Genomic DNA, 18,532 nt, shown 5'->3' on the forward strand with positions numbered 1-18,532 from the left:
TACCACAACTATTGTGAGTGGGTGGATATTGCTTAGGCTATGACTTATAGCATTATGTATGAAGACTTAACACATATTCAGAGGCGGAGAGCTCACCGAAAGAAGCTGAATATTACCCCCAACTGCAAGTGCAAGTGAGAGCTAGTCAGATCGAAGATGTTGCCGTGCAGTAGAGAAGCCTTGTTGCAAAGACTGCTCCAAATGAGCATGCTGCTCTGTTTACTACAAGTGCAGCTCTGCAGCTCCCAAAGTGAGTATCTATTGTATTGTCCACCCACCATGCATTGAGACATCTCTCTATATAGTTAGTATAGTAGCCTTTGCAAACACAAGCTAGCTACAAACTGACGCTGCATGCATCAATGAATCTTGAGCCAGCTCTCCCACCTATATATATATATATAAATTATGTATATATATAGCTACGCTGCTAGCAGGTTAAGTGTGGCCCACATGCAAATCTAATCAATATATATAGGGTCAATGATTCTGTATTAAACAGCAACATGGAAGTACATAGGCTATGTACTTTCCATGTTGAGCTGAGTTCTCAGTGTGCTGAATTTCCTATAGCTTATAATTATTGCTGTGGATTATTGCATATCAATTTCTAGAATCAATGTTTCCAAAGGTCATCTCATTGTCCATCAATCCTATAGAAATTACCAGCCGGAATAAAATTATTGTAGATTATTGACTGGTTTACATGCCTCAAATTAGTTCCACATGGACACTTCAAGGATCCATATGTTCATACCAACATAAAGTACAGCAGTTATTATTGATACTTCCTTGAATGGCGTCCTTACAAGAAAGCTCCAAATTAGTGAGTAGATGTAATTATCAAAACATCCAGTCTGTGTGGAGCATAGACCACACACAAAATTAATGTATTTGATTTGGCAAAATATATTATTTACTTTCTCATTTGATCGCAACTGCTGAACCAGTAAATCAGTAATGAATAGGCTCGTAATGTAGCAGCTAGTGTTCCCACTAATGGACCTCCATCACGATTACAGCAACTCGATCAGGTAACAGAACACAATATACATATCATATGGTGTAAGGTTGTCTAATTGTGGTAGTAAGTATTCGAGAACATATGTGTGGAACTAATGGCCCTGAGGGATGTTTACGAGTGACCTAATGGATTTTGAATTCTATATACTCAACCACAAAGTTCTCAAGTAGCTACCAAATTTCAATATCGAGTGGCGGACGTGTACTTGTGGTTGCACGGTTGGTTTGGCTTGACATTGACCCATCTGTGTGGGGGGGAAGGAGACATACTGTGGGAACGTGATATAATACCCAGCAATCTGCATTTTGTGTGATTCAAGTGGTCATGCAGCGATTCTGAAATTTGTGAGTGTTTCCTCTTTAATCTCAATGCGAGGTGGAGTAGGAAATTTGGAGCGTGAAAAGTAATACATTTTTAATTTTAATACCCACTATACAGTTAGTGTCCCCAATCAGTGCTGTAGGTAGATCCATGCAACTTTAATTTAGCGTGTTTATCAAGAGAATGGTTGAGAACCATCTGTGTGTGTGTGGGGGGAGGAAGGAGACATGATAACTGTGGCTACGAGAGAGATAATACCCAGCTATCTGTTTGACATGGTTTTGTGTGATTCAAGTGGTCAGCGAGTTAGAGATTCGGGAGTGTTTCCTCTTTAATCTGGAATGCTTCAATGGGGTAGGAAATTTGGAGCGCGTTGAAAACTTTAGTATACCTAACTTATATCACCGCATGTTTCCCATCTTTTTTTGTGTGTTTATAATTATCAAGAATATAGCTTGGTCTACTGCTTGTTTACTTACAGCCAGTATATAAGAAACACTCTGATACACAGCTGTATAGTTGAAAGACTAACAGACAGCCAAACTCCTTATTGGAATACACAGTGGAGTTGTATCAACAAACTGTTTGTTTAATTACAGTAACATGTCAGTATGACTATATATCCCTATACCATTGATTCGTGTGTGATTGCATGTTAGTCAGTTATTCCTACAGCTTGAAATGCGACTATTACATAACAATAATGTACTATATACTGCGTATAGTGCAGAGAGGGGTTACCTCCATATATGTAGGACACTGCACGTGCATAGACTAACTTTATCGATATTGTTATGAATTAATTGCTTTTGCAAATCGAAGGTTTTTGTGTGTACAGATTCCTAACAAGTTGTTGACCATATTAATTTTACTTTCATAGTTCCAAACCAAATATCTGTTTTTTCAATAATCCCCCAGCCTGTCCATCCTTTAACCACTTCATCCTATCTTGGGTTTAGCTGTACAAACAATGCGTTACCCACACGACCATAAGGTGCTTCTCCTAAAATTGAACTGAACCTAAGCCCTGCATGTATGCATGTTTGCCTCCAATGAATACTAGTTTGTATAACCACTACCAATTTTAGGCGAAAACATTTCACATCCGAGACAGTAGATGGTATATTTTCATCTTAAACTGTGACGCTTAAGAAAACTGTTGAATAGAGTAATTGATATGATAAACACCTTTATGATTCACAAGCAAACTGTCTCCAATGGACAATAGAGTGAGTGAATTTACAGCTATAGTCTGATTATTCATACCATGCTTCCCGTTAACTGGTTAATTGATATTAGCTCTATAGCACATTCATTGAACAGAAAGGTGTTGACTGTTGCTTTCAACACAACTGTAACGTATTGACAAGCGAGCAGTTTTCGTACACAAGAGGTGTAAAGCAACTTTAAGAAGGGCTATGTCAGCAGTGATGTTCTAACCATCAAGTGTATATGAATAATATTTTGCCCACCCTTGCACCCATTTTGCCCCTCTGTTCGGAAGGCCGGCAGACCAAATATCACCTCATGATTCCTCTATACATCGACACCTATGAATTAGGTACGTTTATTCATGCTGCTGATTACACTGAGAGATGGGGTTAATTTTAGTGCATCGGACCATTTTGGCGCTCTTGCATTAATTAGATTATAAAAGTAAACTAATTTCATGACGCAGGAAGAAACTTGATCCTCGGTATCAATTGACTTCAGTTGCACCTGCAAAATCAGGAAAGGGAGTAGTTTGTTCAATCGTTACATAAGTAGTGGCACATGCCAAATAATGGAGCCTCATAATTGTACAAAAGACAGTCCCATACAGTAACTAGTAAAGGAGTGCATGTACAGTATATCTCTATGATAGAAACTCTACACAGTCTAGTACGGTATACTATGTAAACAACCAATTTACCAGTACAAAGGGCAGTATATACATAGATTCAAGCAACGCACTGGCTGCATGTACATGTTCGAGTCCTCTCTCTCTCTCTGCATGTACCCGAGTTTCTCGTGGTAAAGGTTAACAATGTGCCTAGCTACTTACACTAATGGGTGGTTTTTGTTTTGTTTAGACTCCATAAGGAGGTGAGAAGCTGTGTGGTTCAATTTATGATCTTGTGGTTGTGTGTTGCTTAACAAACCGGCCCACACCCTTCTTTTGGTTAGGACCTCATAAACAGTACATACATACTTCCAGGCCAATGAATAATGGATGTCCATAATGAATACCGGTAAATCTTTGAGTTGTGATGAAGGTCATACATGTTTTTAAGAGAACGTTTCTATAGTGGTTGTGAGGTCATGTGTCCACATTCATGTGCTCTAGTTATAATTATGAAGACTCTCTGGTGTAATCAAACTATTCGAGAATGCGTGTGTGTATAAATCCAATGTGAAAAAAGGCTATCCTATATCTAATCATGGGTAAAGTAGGTGCATTATATAATTATGAAGATCAGTGTGAAATTCAAAGGCAGGAAGCCTCAGTGGTCAACTTTGGTCCTGTTGTTTTCGTTGAAGCCATGGGTGCCAAACCAGGCTTATCAGGACAGAAGATCTTGGTGGCATTATTCAGTTAGCTGAGATTCACCCAGATAAACTCAGAGGTAATTATCATGGAGACTCGGGATGTTAGCACATAAACAGCATCATGCATGGTTACGTACTTACGTTGCTGTTGCAGGTGTAGTTAATTATGACTACTGTAAAGTGATAGTGTACAGATAATAGAGACATAATAACTACGTGCATGCAGGTCCTGTATTGCATTGCATGGCTGTTTTTGTCGCTACTGTATATACCTTTTCTTGATGTGTATCGTAATCTGGACCACTATCACAATAATTCCTGTATCTAGCTAAATTCTTCAGCTTCTTCTTGGGGTAGTTGAATCACGGTTTTAGTGTGGTAACCAGTTTCCCCCATGTCACCAAGCAACCTTGCTTATCACTCACTTGAAAACACTCGAAACTCACCTCAAAGTTGACTCAGTGGCAAACTAATTCGAGTGGGTGCCATACAACTACTCCCGTGTGGTAGAGACCCGGTGTGGGAGTCTATGGGTCTATTTCTTCGTGTGGCTGGTACCCCTAACCTCAGTTCCATAGAAACACCTGTTGATCTAAAGATAACAGACATTCCGTGGTCTAGACCTGTTCCAGTATTAGGAGGTATTCTAGAGACCCTTTGGTGCTGCTCGGAGAAAAGTGGATAATTATCGGTGGCAGAAGGATGCAGTACTAGTGATTCTTTCCATTCAAGTGGTTTCAAGTGTTTTTGCTGGTGTGCATTGTCAAGTACTCTCCTCCACATTAAAAGGGACGCACACACAAAACCCATTATGCATGCAAATATACCCTAAGGGTGTATATGAGTTAATTCACTTCATTGTTACTAAATCAATTTCATTTGGGATAGTTTTGGCGGTATAGGAAAATTAAAATATGCTTTGAAAGCCAATAATTCATGGGTATACTGCACTTGAATGACATGCAGGCTCATATTCATAAACGATGAATACATAAACGTGATAACGTGACAAACTGTTTATGCTGAATTCCCTACTTTTCACAGGGACGGATATTCAAGTGTCTCGTTTAGACGGCTCCAGATCCATCATCAACATTTTGCAGCAGAGAGAGTACTACATGTTTGAGGGAGATGGCATCACCTTTAAGTGTATCTGCAGCAATCAGGGGTGAGAAAACGCAATTAAGATAAAAATTATATTTCACACCGGTCGATCAATGTTAGACAGTACAACAAGTGTATATATGGCATGTCAAAGTGCGTCTGGCTAGCTATAAGGCATCCTGAAAAGATGTAAGGCGTAGAATAAGGAATGTTCCTAGAAGTGTGCGGATGCAATGATGTATGTGTGGGGTGAAGGGTATGTAATGCACAAGTCATACGGGTGATACAGGTACTTAGAGCAAGTGAATTATGTGATTTCATATCATACGCACAGGGCAAATGTAAACACGAGAGCAGTTTCGGTGAGATGGATACACAAAGGAGAGATTATAGAGAGCAGTGAACAATGCATAACCCTCATCCACACTATATCGGAGGCTACCAGTAGCAACGACGGGGAGCACGAGTGTGAGGTCTCCTATGCTAACGGTACCGTGACCAGGCTCAGTGCAGGAACACTGGAGGTAGTCGGTGAGTGCATCGGTAGGGTAAAGATATCAGTACATGTACATCACATTGGTAATTGCATTACTGTGTACAAATCCATATCTCAAAAGTGATTCCACTATAGTAGGGTAGAGTTAGCTTATAATTATATCTACTTTTGCTAATACAGTTTGTTGGAAAATACGTTTTGTTACAACTGGTGTGCTTTCTGTGCAGATCCCAACATCGTCGTGGCACCTCCATTTCAGTACGGGCTCATCGACACTAGTTCATCTCTCAACTGTACCACGACTTCCTCTGAGACTTCTAGCGTCTCCATCACCTGGTTCCACGATCGGGAGAATGGTGCATCGGCAAACAATCAGATTGATCGTGTTCAAATCAGTCACGAGGGGATGTATGTGTGCAGTGTCTTTCTTGCCACCTTCGATCTCAGAGCCATCAGAATGATAAATTTCTCCGTTATTGGTACGTTCATCTCTACATTCTCATTGAGGTTGTGCTGTAGTTTCACTAAAAAAAACATTTTTTTACATTATTGCTAAACATTGTTTTTTCTATTCCAGTTCCTCCGGTCATTCTGAACGACCTCATTGACTATGATCTACTCGGGAATCAGGCTGCTCAATTCACAGTAAATTTTCAGTCTCGGTTCCAGTCTGAAACCGTCATCGTGTGGTACAAGAACCAGAACAGTGCTGTACGAAAAGAGCTCATTCGAACTGAGTACACTGACGAACCTAATGCTGTGACAGAACTCTACTTTTCTAACTTGAGAAGGAGTGATGCTGGTTTGTACACAGTTGTCATACAGAATACGTTCTCCCAGTTGTCTCCGGAGTTAAGAAGAGTCCAGACCAGTTTCAGACTAGACGTGACAGGTCAGCTGTGTAAACATGTACATTGTAGCCTAAGGACGTGCTAATTGGTGTTTTGTTTCAATCAATGTTCTCGTGTTCTTTTTTAATAGTTTATCCTGTGGCTCCTTCGAACATCCATTTCATTGATATCAGTTCCACTCAAGCGAAAGTTCAATGGGAACTGACCAATGAGAACGAAGACGATCGCCCTGACAACATCACAGCTCGGCTCTATTACACAAACGGAACAATTGTATCGCAACACATTGTGAATGGAACAAGTACAGAGCTAGTATTGTATCTCATACCTGGAACAGAATATAAATTATTAATGACGTCAGCCAACATCGATGGAGAAGTCAACAGTATAGAGAGAAATTTCATGAGCATTGATGGACGTAAGTGCCTCAATTAAATTATACATCGGATGAGTAGCCTTTGATCAATTAAGTCCATTAACCTCGTTAATTACCGAGCTTCTTGTGTGGCTAAGGTACTACGTACCTGCTTCTAATTGTACAATGATTATTAGAGAGGTTTTACAGTAGCACAATAATTAGTTTTAGTGTTATGGTGAAGTCTGTAACATCGTTGCTTTGCTATAAATAGTTGCATGGGGTTGGAGGTGACCTCTTTCAAGTTACACTTTGCAATTAAGATATTGATATTAGTATATGACGAGAAATGCTTTTAGCGAGCAATTAATAAGAGCTACACAACCAGACCACTATAATGTACCACTTGCAATTAGGTAAGCTATGAATACCATTTAGCTAATTGGCGGAAAATGAGTCCCTTGTCTCTGAGGCCTTTGTTCCTGACCAAAGTCCATTAAGAGATGTTGATCCATCCGTGCGTGCATGGGGGAGGTAGAGGGAATACATATCAGGTGGTATTACGACTTACCTCATAATCATAACTGTATAGCGGCAAAGAAAACAACATTATCATATTTTACCATGCGTAAGTCTGCAAATCAGATTATGTTGCTTGTCGAAGCTCACTATAAATAGAGTTGGTTGCATGAAAATAAGAGTTTATTTTTGCAGTAGCTTACAAACTTTTAATGTAGTCTGCCTACGAATTATTGCTCATGCAATGAAGATAGGGGCAGTTCACATCACACTATAAATAGAGTTGGTTGCATGAAAAGAGTTTATTTTTGCAGTAGCATGAGCAATAATTCGTAGGCAGACTACATTAAAATGTTGTAAGCTGTTCACATCACACTGTAAAGTTTAAACTGCAGAATAGCTCAATACGATATTGCATCGTATACCGTATTACATTGCATGATCTCATTCTTGTCACCAACTCGCCACACAGCTCCCAGCTCACCTCACCTGACTGTTGAGAGAATTGGATCGGCCGTCTTCAACATCACCATTAGCCTCGCCTACACAGGAGGTGGTAATATAACTCAGTTCATATTGGAGGTAAGGAGCAAGGAGAATCCAACTGCTGGTTGGAGATCTTTAGGTGCATTCGAAGCAGTGCCTACCGGTAATATTTTGGAATGGAGAGTGATTGCAATGCATGATCAGTACCTGTCAGAGCAAGGTCTGGAGTTTAGAATTGCTACTATGAATACGAGAGGACATGTCAGTGAGCCATCTCTGCACCTAGAACCTTACGGTGAGTCAGTCCATGTGTTATATCTGACTAAACTGATGATTTACATTCTTGTTGACCCTTTACTATGTGCAATACAATCTTAGCTTTTTACACTGACGATCATTATTTACTGATGATTTACATTTGTGTTGACCCTTTACCCATGTGCAATACAATCTTAGCTTTTTACACTGACGATCATTATTGACTGATGATTTACATTTGTGTTGACCCTTTACCATACACAATACAATTGTAGCTTTTTAAAGTGACAATCATTATTGACCACTATCAACGATTTTAGTGTAGCGACCATTAGCACATGTCAATGTGTGTTTTACCTGTTCTCTATGGTACACAGATCTACCTGGACCTCCAACACAGCCCAACCACATCTCCTCCACTCATGACTCCCTCCTCATTCAAGTGCAACTGTCCTCTCTTGGTTCAGGTCCTATCATTGCCGTACACGTGTTGTTCGAGGACTTCAACCGAACCTTGGAGATTCGCCCGTACTCCCTGGGAGAGCTAGTGCAGGTACGAATAGAAGGCCTGCAGTCAAACACTATATATCGGTTCGTAGTGATAGCCGAGAACTATGGTGGTCTTGGAGAACCTAGTCCCGTGCTCGAGGCTGCTACTGGTAAGTGTGTGTATGTGTAGTATATCTTTACTAGTACATACAATCTCATGTACCGTAAAACCTCGATTTAAAGCGACACTTTTAAATAATTACGTTTTGCAAAAGTAGAGTTTTAATGTACACAAAAAAATGAATTTATATGGTGCTATAATATGGGCGAAATGTCCAAGTGTCGCTTATTTACAGGGTCGCCTTAAATAGAGGTTTTACGGTATATACGTATAAATATAGAGCAAGGCACTGTATCAAGCTAAGTGCATCTACGTATTTGTACACTTGAGCTGTGGGTTAGTCTTTTATATTCATGAGTGACTTCACAGAGCAAGTGGGTTTCCCCATTGGTCATCTTGAAACTGTTAAAACTGTTTAGCTAGAGTACAATGACGTGCTTATGACAATCATTGCTTCATTCAGTAAACACACACTGTGAAGCTGAAGTGTATCGTTTTATTTTAAGCTTATATGGCAATAGTTATGAGATTGTATGAGTGAATGTTAGTTTATTAATCAAAAAGCTAGCTGTAATAATAATTTTTATACCTCTGCATCCTGTTGATATACTAATAATAATTGTAGCAACGTATGTTTGTTTTGTAAACAGACGCAGATTTAAAAGTTTTAACCAGCGTTTTTTTTTCAAGCTGTAGATATTACATCTACATCCTGTAACGCCCCCGTGTTGTAGTTGTTTTGTTTTGTAAACATACACTGATTTAAACAAAACTACGTGATTCTTTATTTACTTTTTAGCAACTATTTTGTCAACAAGGTATCTGTTGGTTTCCTTCCACACTGTTCATTCACGTGTTCTCCCCCCACCTCCCCCACACGCCCACTGTAGAGAAGCTGCCTCCTGTCCCGCTGTACGGTGTGGTGTTGATTTCAATAGGTACCGCCATAGCGATTATCCTGGGCGTGGCCATCCTCGCTATAGTGGTGCGTCACATCTACAGCGTGCAGAAAGAGAAGAGGCAGTATAGAGTTGGTTCAGGTGCGTGACTGAGTGTCTACAGTATCTTAATGTCTGTACGTATATAGTGCATTTGGTTTTCTACAAAATAAGCTATTCTGAAAACCTAGTGGTTTATCCATTGACTTGGACAATATTTTGAGAAGCTACATGGTGTACGTGGTGGTTGACTCATTTTCGAACTGTTTCTAAAACTATAATTACGCCTCGCAACAACTCAACTGCTTTTCATTATTTACAAGGCTTTCAATTGCTTATACCCATAATGTATACCCACAGACAAGTATGAAAACCCCTCGTTAACTACGAATGTACAATGTATATCCTCCGCAAAGCTACTTCCTAGACCCCCCTCGTATATCAACCATTCCTTCACGCCTGCTCCTTCTACACATCAATCACCATTAATTACTAGACTATCTGGTTACAGTAGGCAGTGCCCTGTATAAAGGAACACTTCCTTGTAATGTTTGGGGTGGGACTGTCTCCTGTCACAGTGTATTAGACTGCCTGTCTATGTTTACGGTTTGTCTTTATAATAATTATCCCCGTGATGCCTGTTTGATAACTCTGACTGACTGATAGGTCAAACGTAATCATGCAACAAACATGTGCATGTACCTGTATAATCATGCAACGACATCTACATGTGAACGTGCCCATTTTTCTTTCATTTCACTTTAATCTCTAGAGGAGGGGCGTGTGTATACCAAGCATTTTCGATTTTGGAGGGAATTGTAATTATTGTGTGGGCTGCAGTGAGCAATGTAGGTAGAGTTAATTTTAAACGGGCCATGCAAAATGTTACCAAAAATAGCCTGTGTACATGTACATGTATGCTTAGTGGCACCATTCTGTGTAAAATGATATGAGAATGGAATGTCTTATACGAGTGCCTACACAATGCACATAGTTGGAGCTACTGCCCGTGAAAGTTGAAGGGTAACATTAGACGGATCTCTTAATGATATTCATTTTTCTGTTTGTACAGGGTCCCGCTCTGAAGCCTGCAAGACTAGCACTGGATCGGACAAGCTGTAAGTTTACTGATATAATTATAAGTTACGTAATTATTACACTACTTTCGGTTTTTGATGCACTGTATGCACTTTTATAGCGACATGTATAATTATGGACAACCAGTGAACATCTGATTTCATTGACCTTAACATTTTCATACTCAATTAATGGTAATGGTTTTCATGATCAGCTAAAGGTCACCTTATTCAGTGTGCACTTAGTGTTGTTTGGGTTAGTGTACTATCATCAAGGGAGACCCCCCCTGCCAGTTCACGAGCGTATTCACGTCTTGCTAATATTTTGACGTCTGGTTGTAATCGGCCAATTTGGGTAATCACGTCCACATCTCTATGCTCTAGTGCATGAGCCTCCAGCACGTACAATACAGAGCCTGAGGGTGATTTGGCTGATTAACTACGTTCTCCCAAGCTGCTCTCTATGGGGCATAGGACTAGCCAATTGTCGAGACAGACAAATTGATTGTAACCGTGCGATGAATTCCCTGTGGTCATTGTATTCATAGGATCGAGCCAACACAAGCCTTGATTGCATTAGCCAATACTGTTTCTTGATACGTACACAGCGAGCATAGATATCGATATCCCATAAAATGCACATAATTTATTTTGATTGTCTCTACCCGCCTCCTCCTACAGAGTGTCGAGTACGAAGCGCCCCCCTCTCCCCAAGACCCCCACCCAGGCGAGCACTCAATCCTCCGTCACTTCCGAAAATCCTCGTCCCAGTTCCCAATCTGCTTACTCTCGTCAAGGCTCCACCTCCACCTATCCCCTCTCTCCTCAGCGGACCATCAGTACCAGCGACGGAGGGTCGCCCATCGAGGAGTTCGAGTTTAATCATCGCCCAGACTCGGTTGCTATGAGCAACGAATCGGAATCGGATGTGAATTACCCGCGCTATTTATATCGAGTGTCACCATCACCTCCCAGCGTCTCCATGCCCCATCAGCTCATCGCCCCCGCCCCAGTCATTGTAAGTGTGTGTGCGTGCGTGTGTGTGTGTGTGTGTGCGTGTGTGTGTGTGTGTGTGTGCGTGCGTGCGTGTGTGTGTGTGTGCGTGTGCGTGTGTGTGTGTGTGCGTGCGTGCGTGCGTGTGCGTGTGTGTGTAGTGGGGTATACGTATGGGCTTGATTGTATTTTGCTATATAATAGTCAATGTATACTCGATCTAGCTATGATAGATAGTTTAAGTAAAATATATATGTGTGGAGGGCAATGTATGTGCTTGACTGTGTTTAATGTACTGTTTCATTAAGTAATTATTGATCTTCATTTTCGAGTTATACTCTTCTTACATTGAAGGCAGTTGCAGAATTAGTGCCGTGTGGGGGGAGGGGGGGAGAGGGGATTGTGTTTGCTGTGTGTAATGTGTCTGTCTACCCCATATAGAGTTACTTTCCCTGCCACTCCATTATGCTTATTTCCTGTAGTAAATTCCATCGATCTAAGTTGGATAGGATTTTATATAATTATTTACACTTAACAAAGGCTAGACATAGTAACGCATACTTTATCCTGTAATCCTGGTTGATCTGTTGACACGGAAGGTTAGGCCGATTTAGAAGCCGGATTTATCAATAATACGGTCACTACATGTAAGTAAACAGTCTGTTCCCGGTAGTAACCCGACACTATTGGTGGGTCTGTGAAGTAGCAGTGGGTGTACATTGTTGCAGTGTTTTCTCAGATTCATTCTGGAACTATAATATATAATATATGATTATAGCATTAGACAAATTGTACGAATAATTGTTCGATTCTGTGTACATGTATATAAATTTATAATTACCGTATAGCGGGTAAGTTTCGTGGGGTAAAAAATTCGTTCAACTCGAGAAAAGGTGGTTTTCGTGAGTAAAAATTTAATTTAGTCTCGTGGCTGCACGGCATTCCTACGTTCCGGTAAGCCACGCCTACTTTCGTGGAGGTCAGCCTGCCCACGAAAATAACGAATATTTTCCCCCTCGAAAATTACCCGCTATACGGTATGCAGTTTTTTACATTGTAAATGTGTTCGAAAATTTTAATTTCCTGGATTACCAAAAAGTGACACATGGAAAAGTTTATTTCTCCACCATCTGGACAAACAGTTTTTAATGTCACACCTACGAGCGCCAATTAGCTCAGTAACAATAACATGTGATGTTAATTATACACGCCCAAAATAGGCGCATTTCATTTTAACACCCTCAAGCTGTAAAACCTAATGTCATAGTAAATAATTATAGAGATGCGTTGCCCTGAAAGTCGTTCTCCATGGTAACATGCACTCGTAGGCTTACGATAGTAGGTAAATTTTGGAATGAAAAATTTAGAATACTTAAACTAAATGTTATACGTAACATACTCCTCATGTTTCTGTAGCATCAGAAGAGGACTGATTCGATTGCATGACCCCCTCCACTCTACACCCTTTCATCCAAACAATAAACAATAAATTTCTGGCATTTAGACAAATCTTCTGGGGATAATTACTGGCTTCAATAGAGCGTGACATTTCATGACATTGCAATTATGCCCACTTACTGGGAGACGTTGTTTGCATTAGTAATGTCGACTGTTTTGAACTTGCCTAGTTGCGATTCAGCACACAAGTGCGTGCATTTTGCGAAATCTTCTTATACTAGCTGTTACAGTAGAGATGGGAGAAAACCATGTCAAGTCACGTAGGAATGCTTACATATTATTGCATTGGTTTCAATTCAGTATAATTCTATTACCTATAATACCCCATTTTGTACACTCTGTTTACATACCATTGCATGACAACATGTTTGAGTAACCCCCCCTCCACGCATTACATCATCGTACTCCCACCCCCATGCAGTCGCTCCACTCGATGCAATCCTATCCCTCCACGATCACTAACCTCACTGCCTCCAGCGACAGCACAAGAGACAGCATCATCCTCAGCCCTACCGAGTTCAGAGCCACTAACGTTTGATCCTCGGAAAATCACGCTTTTATCTCTTCATCTCTCAAAATTGGCAAATAGTAATGGACCTAATTCATCAATAAACACTTAACAACAGAATAGTAGTCACTGTTAGTACTTGTTGTGAAGTTACGTATTTTTGCCTCGATCATCACTTTTTTGACACACTTGTTGGCAATTGTTTTTATTACTACGACAACACACATCACTCTTAGAGACCAGGTTTTGGTAGTTTGCATTAATTGTTTGGCAGTTTTCTTAGTTTGTGACTTCCCCTCCTCATTACCACTTCAATACATTCACTTTTCATGTTCTCACGGTAACTTAACTATATACTAGTTTCTGTTGGCTTTGATGTCATGTACAGTTTTCATTTTGGCACTGTTAATAAAAATTAATGTATCCGGGAACTATTTAATATACAGACATTCCAATGTGCAATGCATGACATCATAGACGATGGAACAGCTAGGTCAGATTATAATTATTTAATGACTAGTATATAAGCACAGTACTAGTCTAGCTGGAAACAAGTAATGAATTCAATGTTCAATAGAGTTCTTGTCAATAGCATCATTCATCATTAGACAAGTTCATACAACAAGAATACAAGACTTCATGTCGAAGATGAGGATACAGACTGGGCCTGGACTAGCACTAGCACTGTGCTGCTTACTCCTCTGCACTCTCGCATCTGCACAGACCAGTGAGTCAATACGTACTTACCTCTAGCTAGCTCTGCATGCCTTCAAAACAAACTCTCTTTTGCATTGTAAGATGTAATCTATCTCGCAAATCTACAAGACACGTGTTGTGGTTTTATTTTACCTTTGATACAATAATAGCCATCTGTATCTTACAATGCAATGGCTTTTACTACACAAGCACTGTATAGTTTACACTAGCAGAAAGAGTGTTCCTCCTCCAAAGAGGAAGATAACTTCCCTACACCTTGTGTGTGCATGTGACAGTCCCTGTGTATAATCAATCGTATTCTTCTTCTAAGAATTCTGGACGATAAAAACTAGTCGCGATTATCTGTCTCAGGTGTAATACGTGCTGTGAAAATTAGTACTAAATGGTCGTGCTGCTTGTAGGAGCTCCGCTGCATTACTTTTAATTTGATTGTTAAAATCTAACTACAACAGATAACTTTCAACTGCGGTATAGTGTATACATTCTAAATACCCGAGAAGAAAAAGCCTGCTTATGGAATTCACATATAAAGGAACACTGTCTCTGTATGTTGCCATGGTTTTGTCGCTGTGTATGTGTGTGTATGTGAACGTAGTATATACTAACCGATGAAGTAGATGCGTTAGGCTTCCAGTCATAATGTCGGTATTCTAACAATATTGAGCTAACAAGAATCTCTAGAATCTAACAATTAAAAATGTACACATTCTCTGACCATTGGTAAGGGAGTTCGGGAGTTCACTTTGTCCTAAGTACACAAAGAAGACTTAATTCATTCTGTTCTAAATAATTTCAAAATAGCTTCATGAAAGACTGACTAACTGTATTTGTGAGGTGTAATTTGTAGTTTTATTATCACCCCTGTAGACTTTGTTCGTGTATATACGAGCATGCACTGTAGAACAATCAGTTTGGGAATTACCACGCTAGGACTGCAAATAGCATGCCTCAACATGCTAATCTAAATCATATGACAGTGCATGTGCATGTCTTGCAAACATTATCATTCCGTGTCGAGCCTCCTTCACTGCGTGGAATGTCTGTCTACCTAGCTCTTTCCTGCATGCAGACATGTGGGATCACTGCATGTATACACACAATAGGCCGGCCCATAGCTGACTGCAGTCTCTGCAATAGTACCGAGTTATTATTGAGTGTTTGTGCAAACTCTTTCAAGTAGGGAAGATTTAGATTCTTCAGTTATTGAGCATTATTCTAATCTTACCATTCTAACTGCATGAGCTATAAAACAATTCTTCCTCTGCTACCAAACGTAAACATCTGTAGGCGTAGAATTATTGGAGAAAACTTCTTTGATTACACTAACTTTCCCATAATCATGTATTGTTTCATATTTGTTTATAGTCTAGACTGTCATTATAGTAGGAGCATGAATCTGTTTCTTGTAAGTGAAAAAAGTTGTGAATTCACTCTTAGCTGCCCTAGGGCGATACACTTGTAAATGCATGGACATAATTGTATACTCATGTCAACTTCTTTTACTCATACTAAAGTTGATTCCTAGGCAGCCCCTCTCTTTTAGTGTCAGCAAATTATTCCCCTTCTTCCTTTGTGCTGGGAATGTGGCTGGCCTTGTTGTTTTTGAACCCTCACAAGTGGGTGGCTATAGATGTCCCTAAATTAAGCTTTCAATTTGAGAGGCGGGTTTAGACCCTAATCTCATTAATGGGGGACAGCAAGGTTTTTCCTTTAAGCCAAACAAATTCTCCATGCAGTTTTAAATAGTTTTTCTAGTAATTTGTTTAGCATTCATATTCATTTTGGAGTATCATAATAAATGTTTGCCTGGCTTCATGGGGGTTCTTATAGTTACGTATCGAGAATTGACTTAGTTTAATTCTTTGAAGCCAGATATTAGGTGATCTAAACAAGTTAGCCAATAACTCAATAAACACATTAGATTGTTAGGTGGCCATTCAGAGCTGTTGTGGATGCAAAGCACATGCACAGTGGAGACTGGTAGTGCCAAGACCATCTAAAAGTTGTCAAGGATAAACACCACACAGAGACTCGGTTACTAGTAATTCAATATCTATTATCGACTACTTTAATCGTATTTCAATGGGCCCCCCAAATACGTGGGCAGCTGAGAAGTGTACATTAAGATGTCTTATGCCGCAGTCTGGTATGCTTTGTTAGTGTGTACTTATCAGCTGATCTCTAGTCGATCAAACAAAGTGCCTTTGAAGTGTCGAGACCTCCCATTTCATAAACCGTGCGAGTATTAGCTCAACAGTTATTTGTCAGATATGTGATAGCCTTGGTGAGGTAGAGCGGAGGGGAGAGGTTCTCATGATCATATTATAAGGAATAAGAAAGATGAAGAGAAGCGTGCCTCTATGGTGTAAACAAGTGAATACGTGGGCACTAAACGATCACATATCGCCTCTGCATTGTTTTTCATCTCTCATTGATTTGGCTAATCATTCGAAATAGCTGCTTGGAATATTTGTGGCGGCGTTATCAGGACAACAGACATGCATGGGTCCTTATTAAGTCATGAGATTCGGCTAAAAATAGCAGAGTTCAGTAATAATTATGCAGACTCCCTGGGGACTGACTGCAGCACTGACGGGGACTATAGTGATTAAGCCACCTCCACTGTTTCATACGTCCCACTCCATTCGTCGAATAGTTCTAGGGTATATATGGAATAATAATTGCGTGATTGTCTATAATTACGTACAGATACCGTGAGAAGTACACCACCGACAATTAGTATGCTGTAGTATGCTAATTTAGCACCTGCAATTTTTCAGCTGAAAGAAACGAGGAAGAGATTATACACTCTCCACATTGTTGCCATTGTTCCAATTCCTATAGCAGAAACGTGACACTTTGATATGGCTTCTCACTCGAAAGCTATATATGTCCTGGCCATGCACTACTATTATTGGATGTGGTGCCACTGGTCTTGTGTGTGGCTAGACCATGCTGAGGCACACACACGATATTGTACCCAACACAGTGAACCCTCACAATGTGCACGCGGGACTATAAAAACTGTAGTATAAGATCAAAGGGAGCTAGACCTAACATAGTCAACCTCCGTGGGCATGACCATACACACAATGAAGGTCGGAGTCAAGTAGGCTCCCTCTCATGGAATACACGTACTTGAGCTATGCACTTAACTAATGGGATTCATTCAACAGGAGAGTGGCTGGTTATTGGCAGACAATGTTTAGTTTAGCTTTGTGTTCAAACAATGCCGTGCATGTTTGCTCACTAGTGTTTGCCTAATTGTTATAATCTTACTAGCTTCTTCAAAGTGTGAACGACACACGCAGGGACTGTGTGTTATCATTCTTGAGCCCATTACAATGGCTGGAATGATGTTGAATGTGTAGTAACATCACATACTGCCATGTACTGTGAGGGATGGGTAATCATTGCATAGTTGGGGTTTGTTGCTGTCTTTTGTTGCAGCACTTGGGTCCATAATCTTCTTCTGTAGACAACACCTCACTGCATGCTGTCGATATTGCCACACACTTCTTCACCTACAATCAATGTATTGCTGTTACTTTGTACGTGTCTACAGTTTGATAAATGTTAGTACAATTTTGACTACTGTAACAACAGATATACTTATCAATGGAAGAAGACGAGAAACTTGTCTCAGATTTTGAAGTTAATCTTCCCACACACAAACAGCCAATATAAATATGTTTGTTCGGTTTTGGTCAGACCAGAGTGGGGGGCATGGGAAGCGATTGCTAGAACATAGACAGTACACGAAGGTGTCTCTAAAATTGTAATGGTATTCATTTTATCCACGAGAGACTCTGTATTATATACGCAACGTCTCGTTGAATTGTCTGTATAGGAGCTGTTAGCATAGTTAATGATCCATTGCATGTGGTAGCTTAATTGTGGCTTTGTGTTAAGCACATTAGCTCGTGATTACTGGACCACCAACAACCACATGCATACGTTTGGCTGTGTGCATGCCAGCACACTTAGGAATAATTCAAACTAATGCGTGCATGCTATACACCTATTAATTGGCCATGGGTATATGTAATAGATCTTAGAGTGTCTAGAAACCCTGGATGTGGAACAAAGGCATGCAGTTTGCTGACAGAACTAAGGTACATATGTAGGAAATAATATTTTCGCGGGCGGGGAAAAATTCATTTTAACCAAATGCAGAAAAAGGTGGTTAGGCAGGCGATAAACGATATGGCTATGTGTCTGAAACATGATAATCCTCACACCTGCCCCTGGTTCACATGACAACGCTACTTGGTTCCATGTGAAATGAA

The 18,532-nt window shown here is 40.2% G+C and overlaps 2 protein-coding genes across 4 annotated transcripts in view; both read left to right on the forward strand.

Annotated features, from left to right (window-relative positions):
• The first annotated feature begins 49 nt into the window (after positions 1–49).
• Positions 50–13,926, forward strand: LOC135346054 (contactin-6-like). The gene is made up of 12 exons (XM_064543538.1): positions 50–250; positions 4,919–5,042; positions 5,313–5,509; positions 5,702–5,953; positions 6,052–6,366; positions 6,456–6,743; positions 7,672–7,980; positions 8,321–8,602; positions 9,444–9,593; positions 10,564–10,609; positions 11,249–11,585; positions 13,440–13,926. The coding sequence occupies exons 1-12, from the start codon at positions 157–159 to the stop codon at positions 13,554–13,556; spliced, it is 2,511 nt and encodes an 836-aa protein (XP_064399608.1). The 5' UTR covers positions 50–156; the 3' UTR covers positions 13,557–13,926.
• A 183-nt stretch (positions 13,927–14,109) lies between these two features.
• The window catches only part of LOC135346038 (uncharacterized), an 11,580-nt gene continuing 7,157 nt past the window's right edge, over positions 14,110–18,532 (forward strand). For all 3 annotated transcript variants that reach the window (XR_010397981.1, XM_064543513.1, XM_064543525.1), the window contains exon 1: positions 14,110–14,253. Coding sequence is in view for 2 of the 3 variants with exons in the window: in XM_064543513.1 (XP_064399583.1) it covers positions 14,166–14,253 (88 nt within the window). In the remaining variant the exon portion in view is untranslated. The remainder of the gene's footprint in view (positions 14,254–18,532) is intronic.

The sequence above is a fragment of the Halichondria panicea genome, chromosome 1, assembly GCF_963675165.1.
Source record: "Halichondria panicea chromosome 1, odHalPani1.1, whole genome shotgun sequence".
Lineage (NCBI taxonomy): Eukaryota > Metazoa > Porifera > Demospongiae > Suberitida > Halichondriidae > Halichondria > Halichondria panicea.

Bases quoted from the DNA above. Each gene is read 5' to 3' on its own strand.
- LOC135346054 (XM_064543538.1), top strand. From the start codon at position 157: ATGTTGCCGTGCAGTAGAGAAGCCTTGTTGCAAAGACTGCTCCAAATG. The intron at 251-4,918 runs GTGAGTATCTAT...TACTTTTCACAG, and splicing joins GCAGCTCTGCAGCTCCCAAA to GGACGGATATTCAAGTGTCT. The intron at 8,603-9,443 runs GTAAGTGTGTGT...CGCCCACTGTAG, and splicing joins CGTGCTCGAGGCTGCTACTG to AGAAGCTGCCTCCTGTCCCG.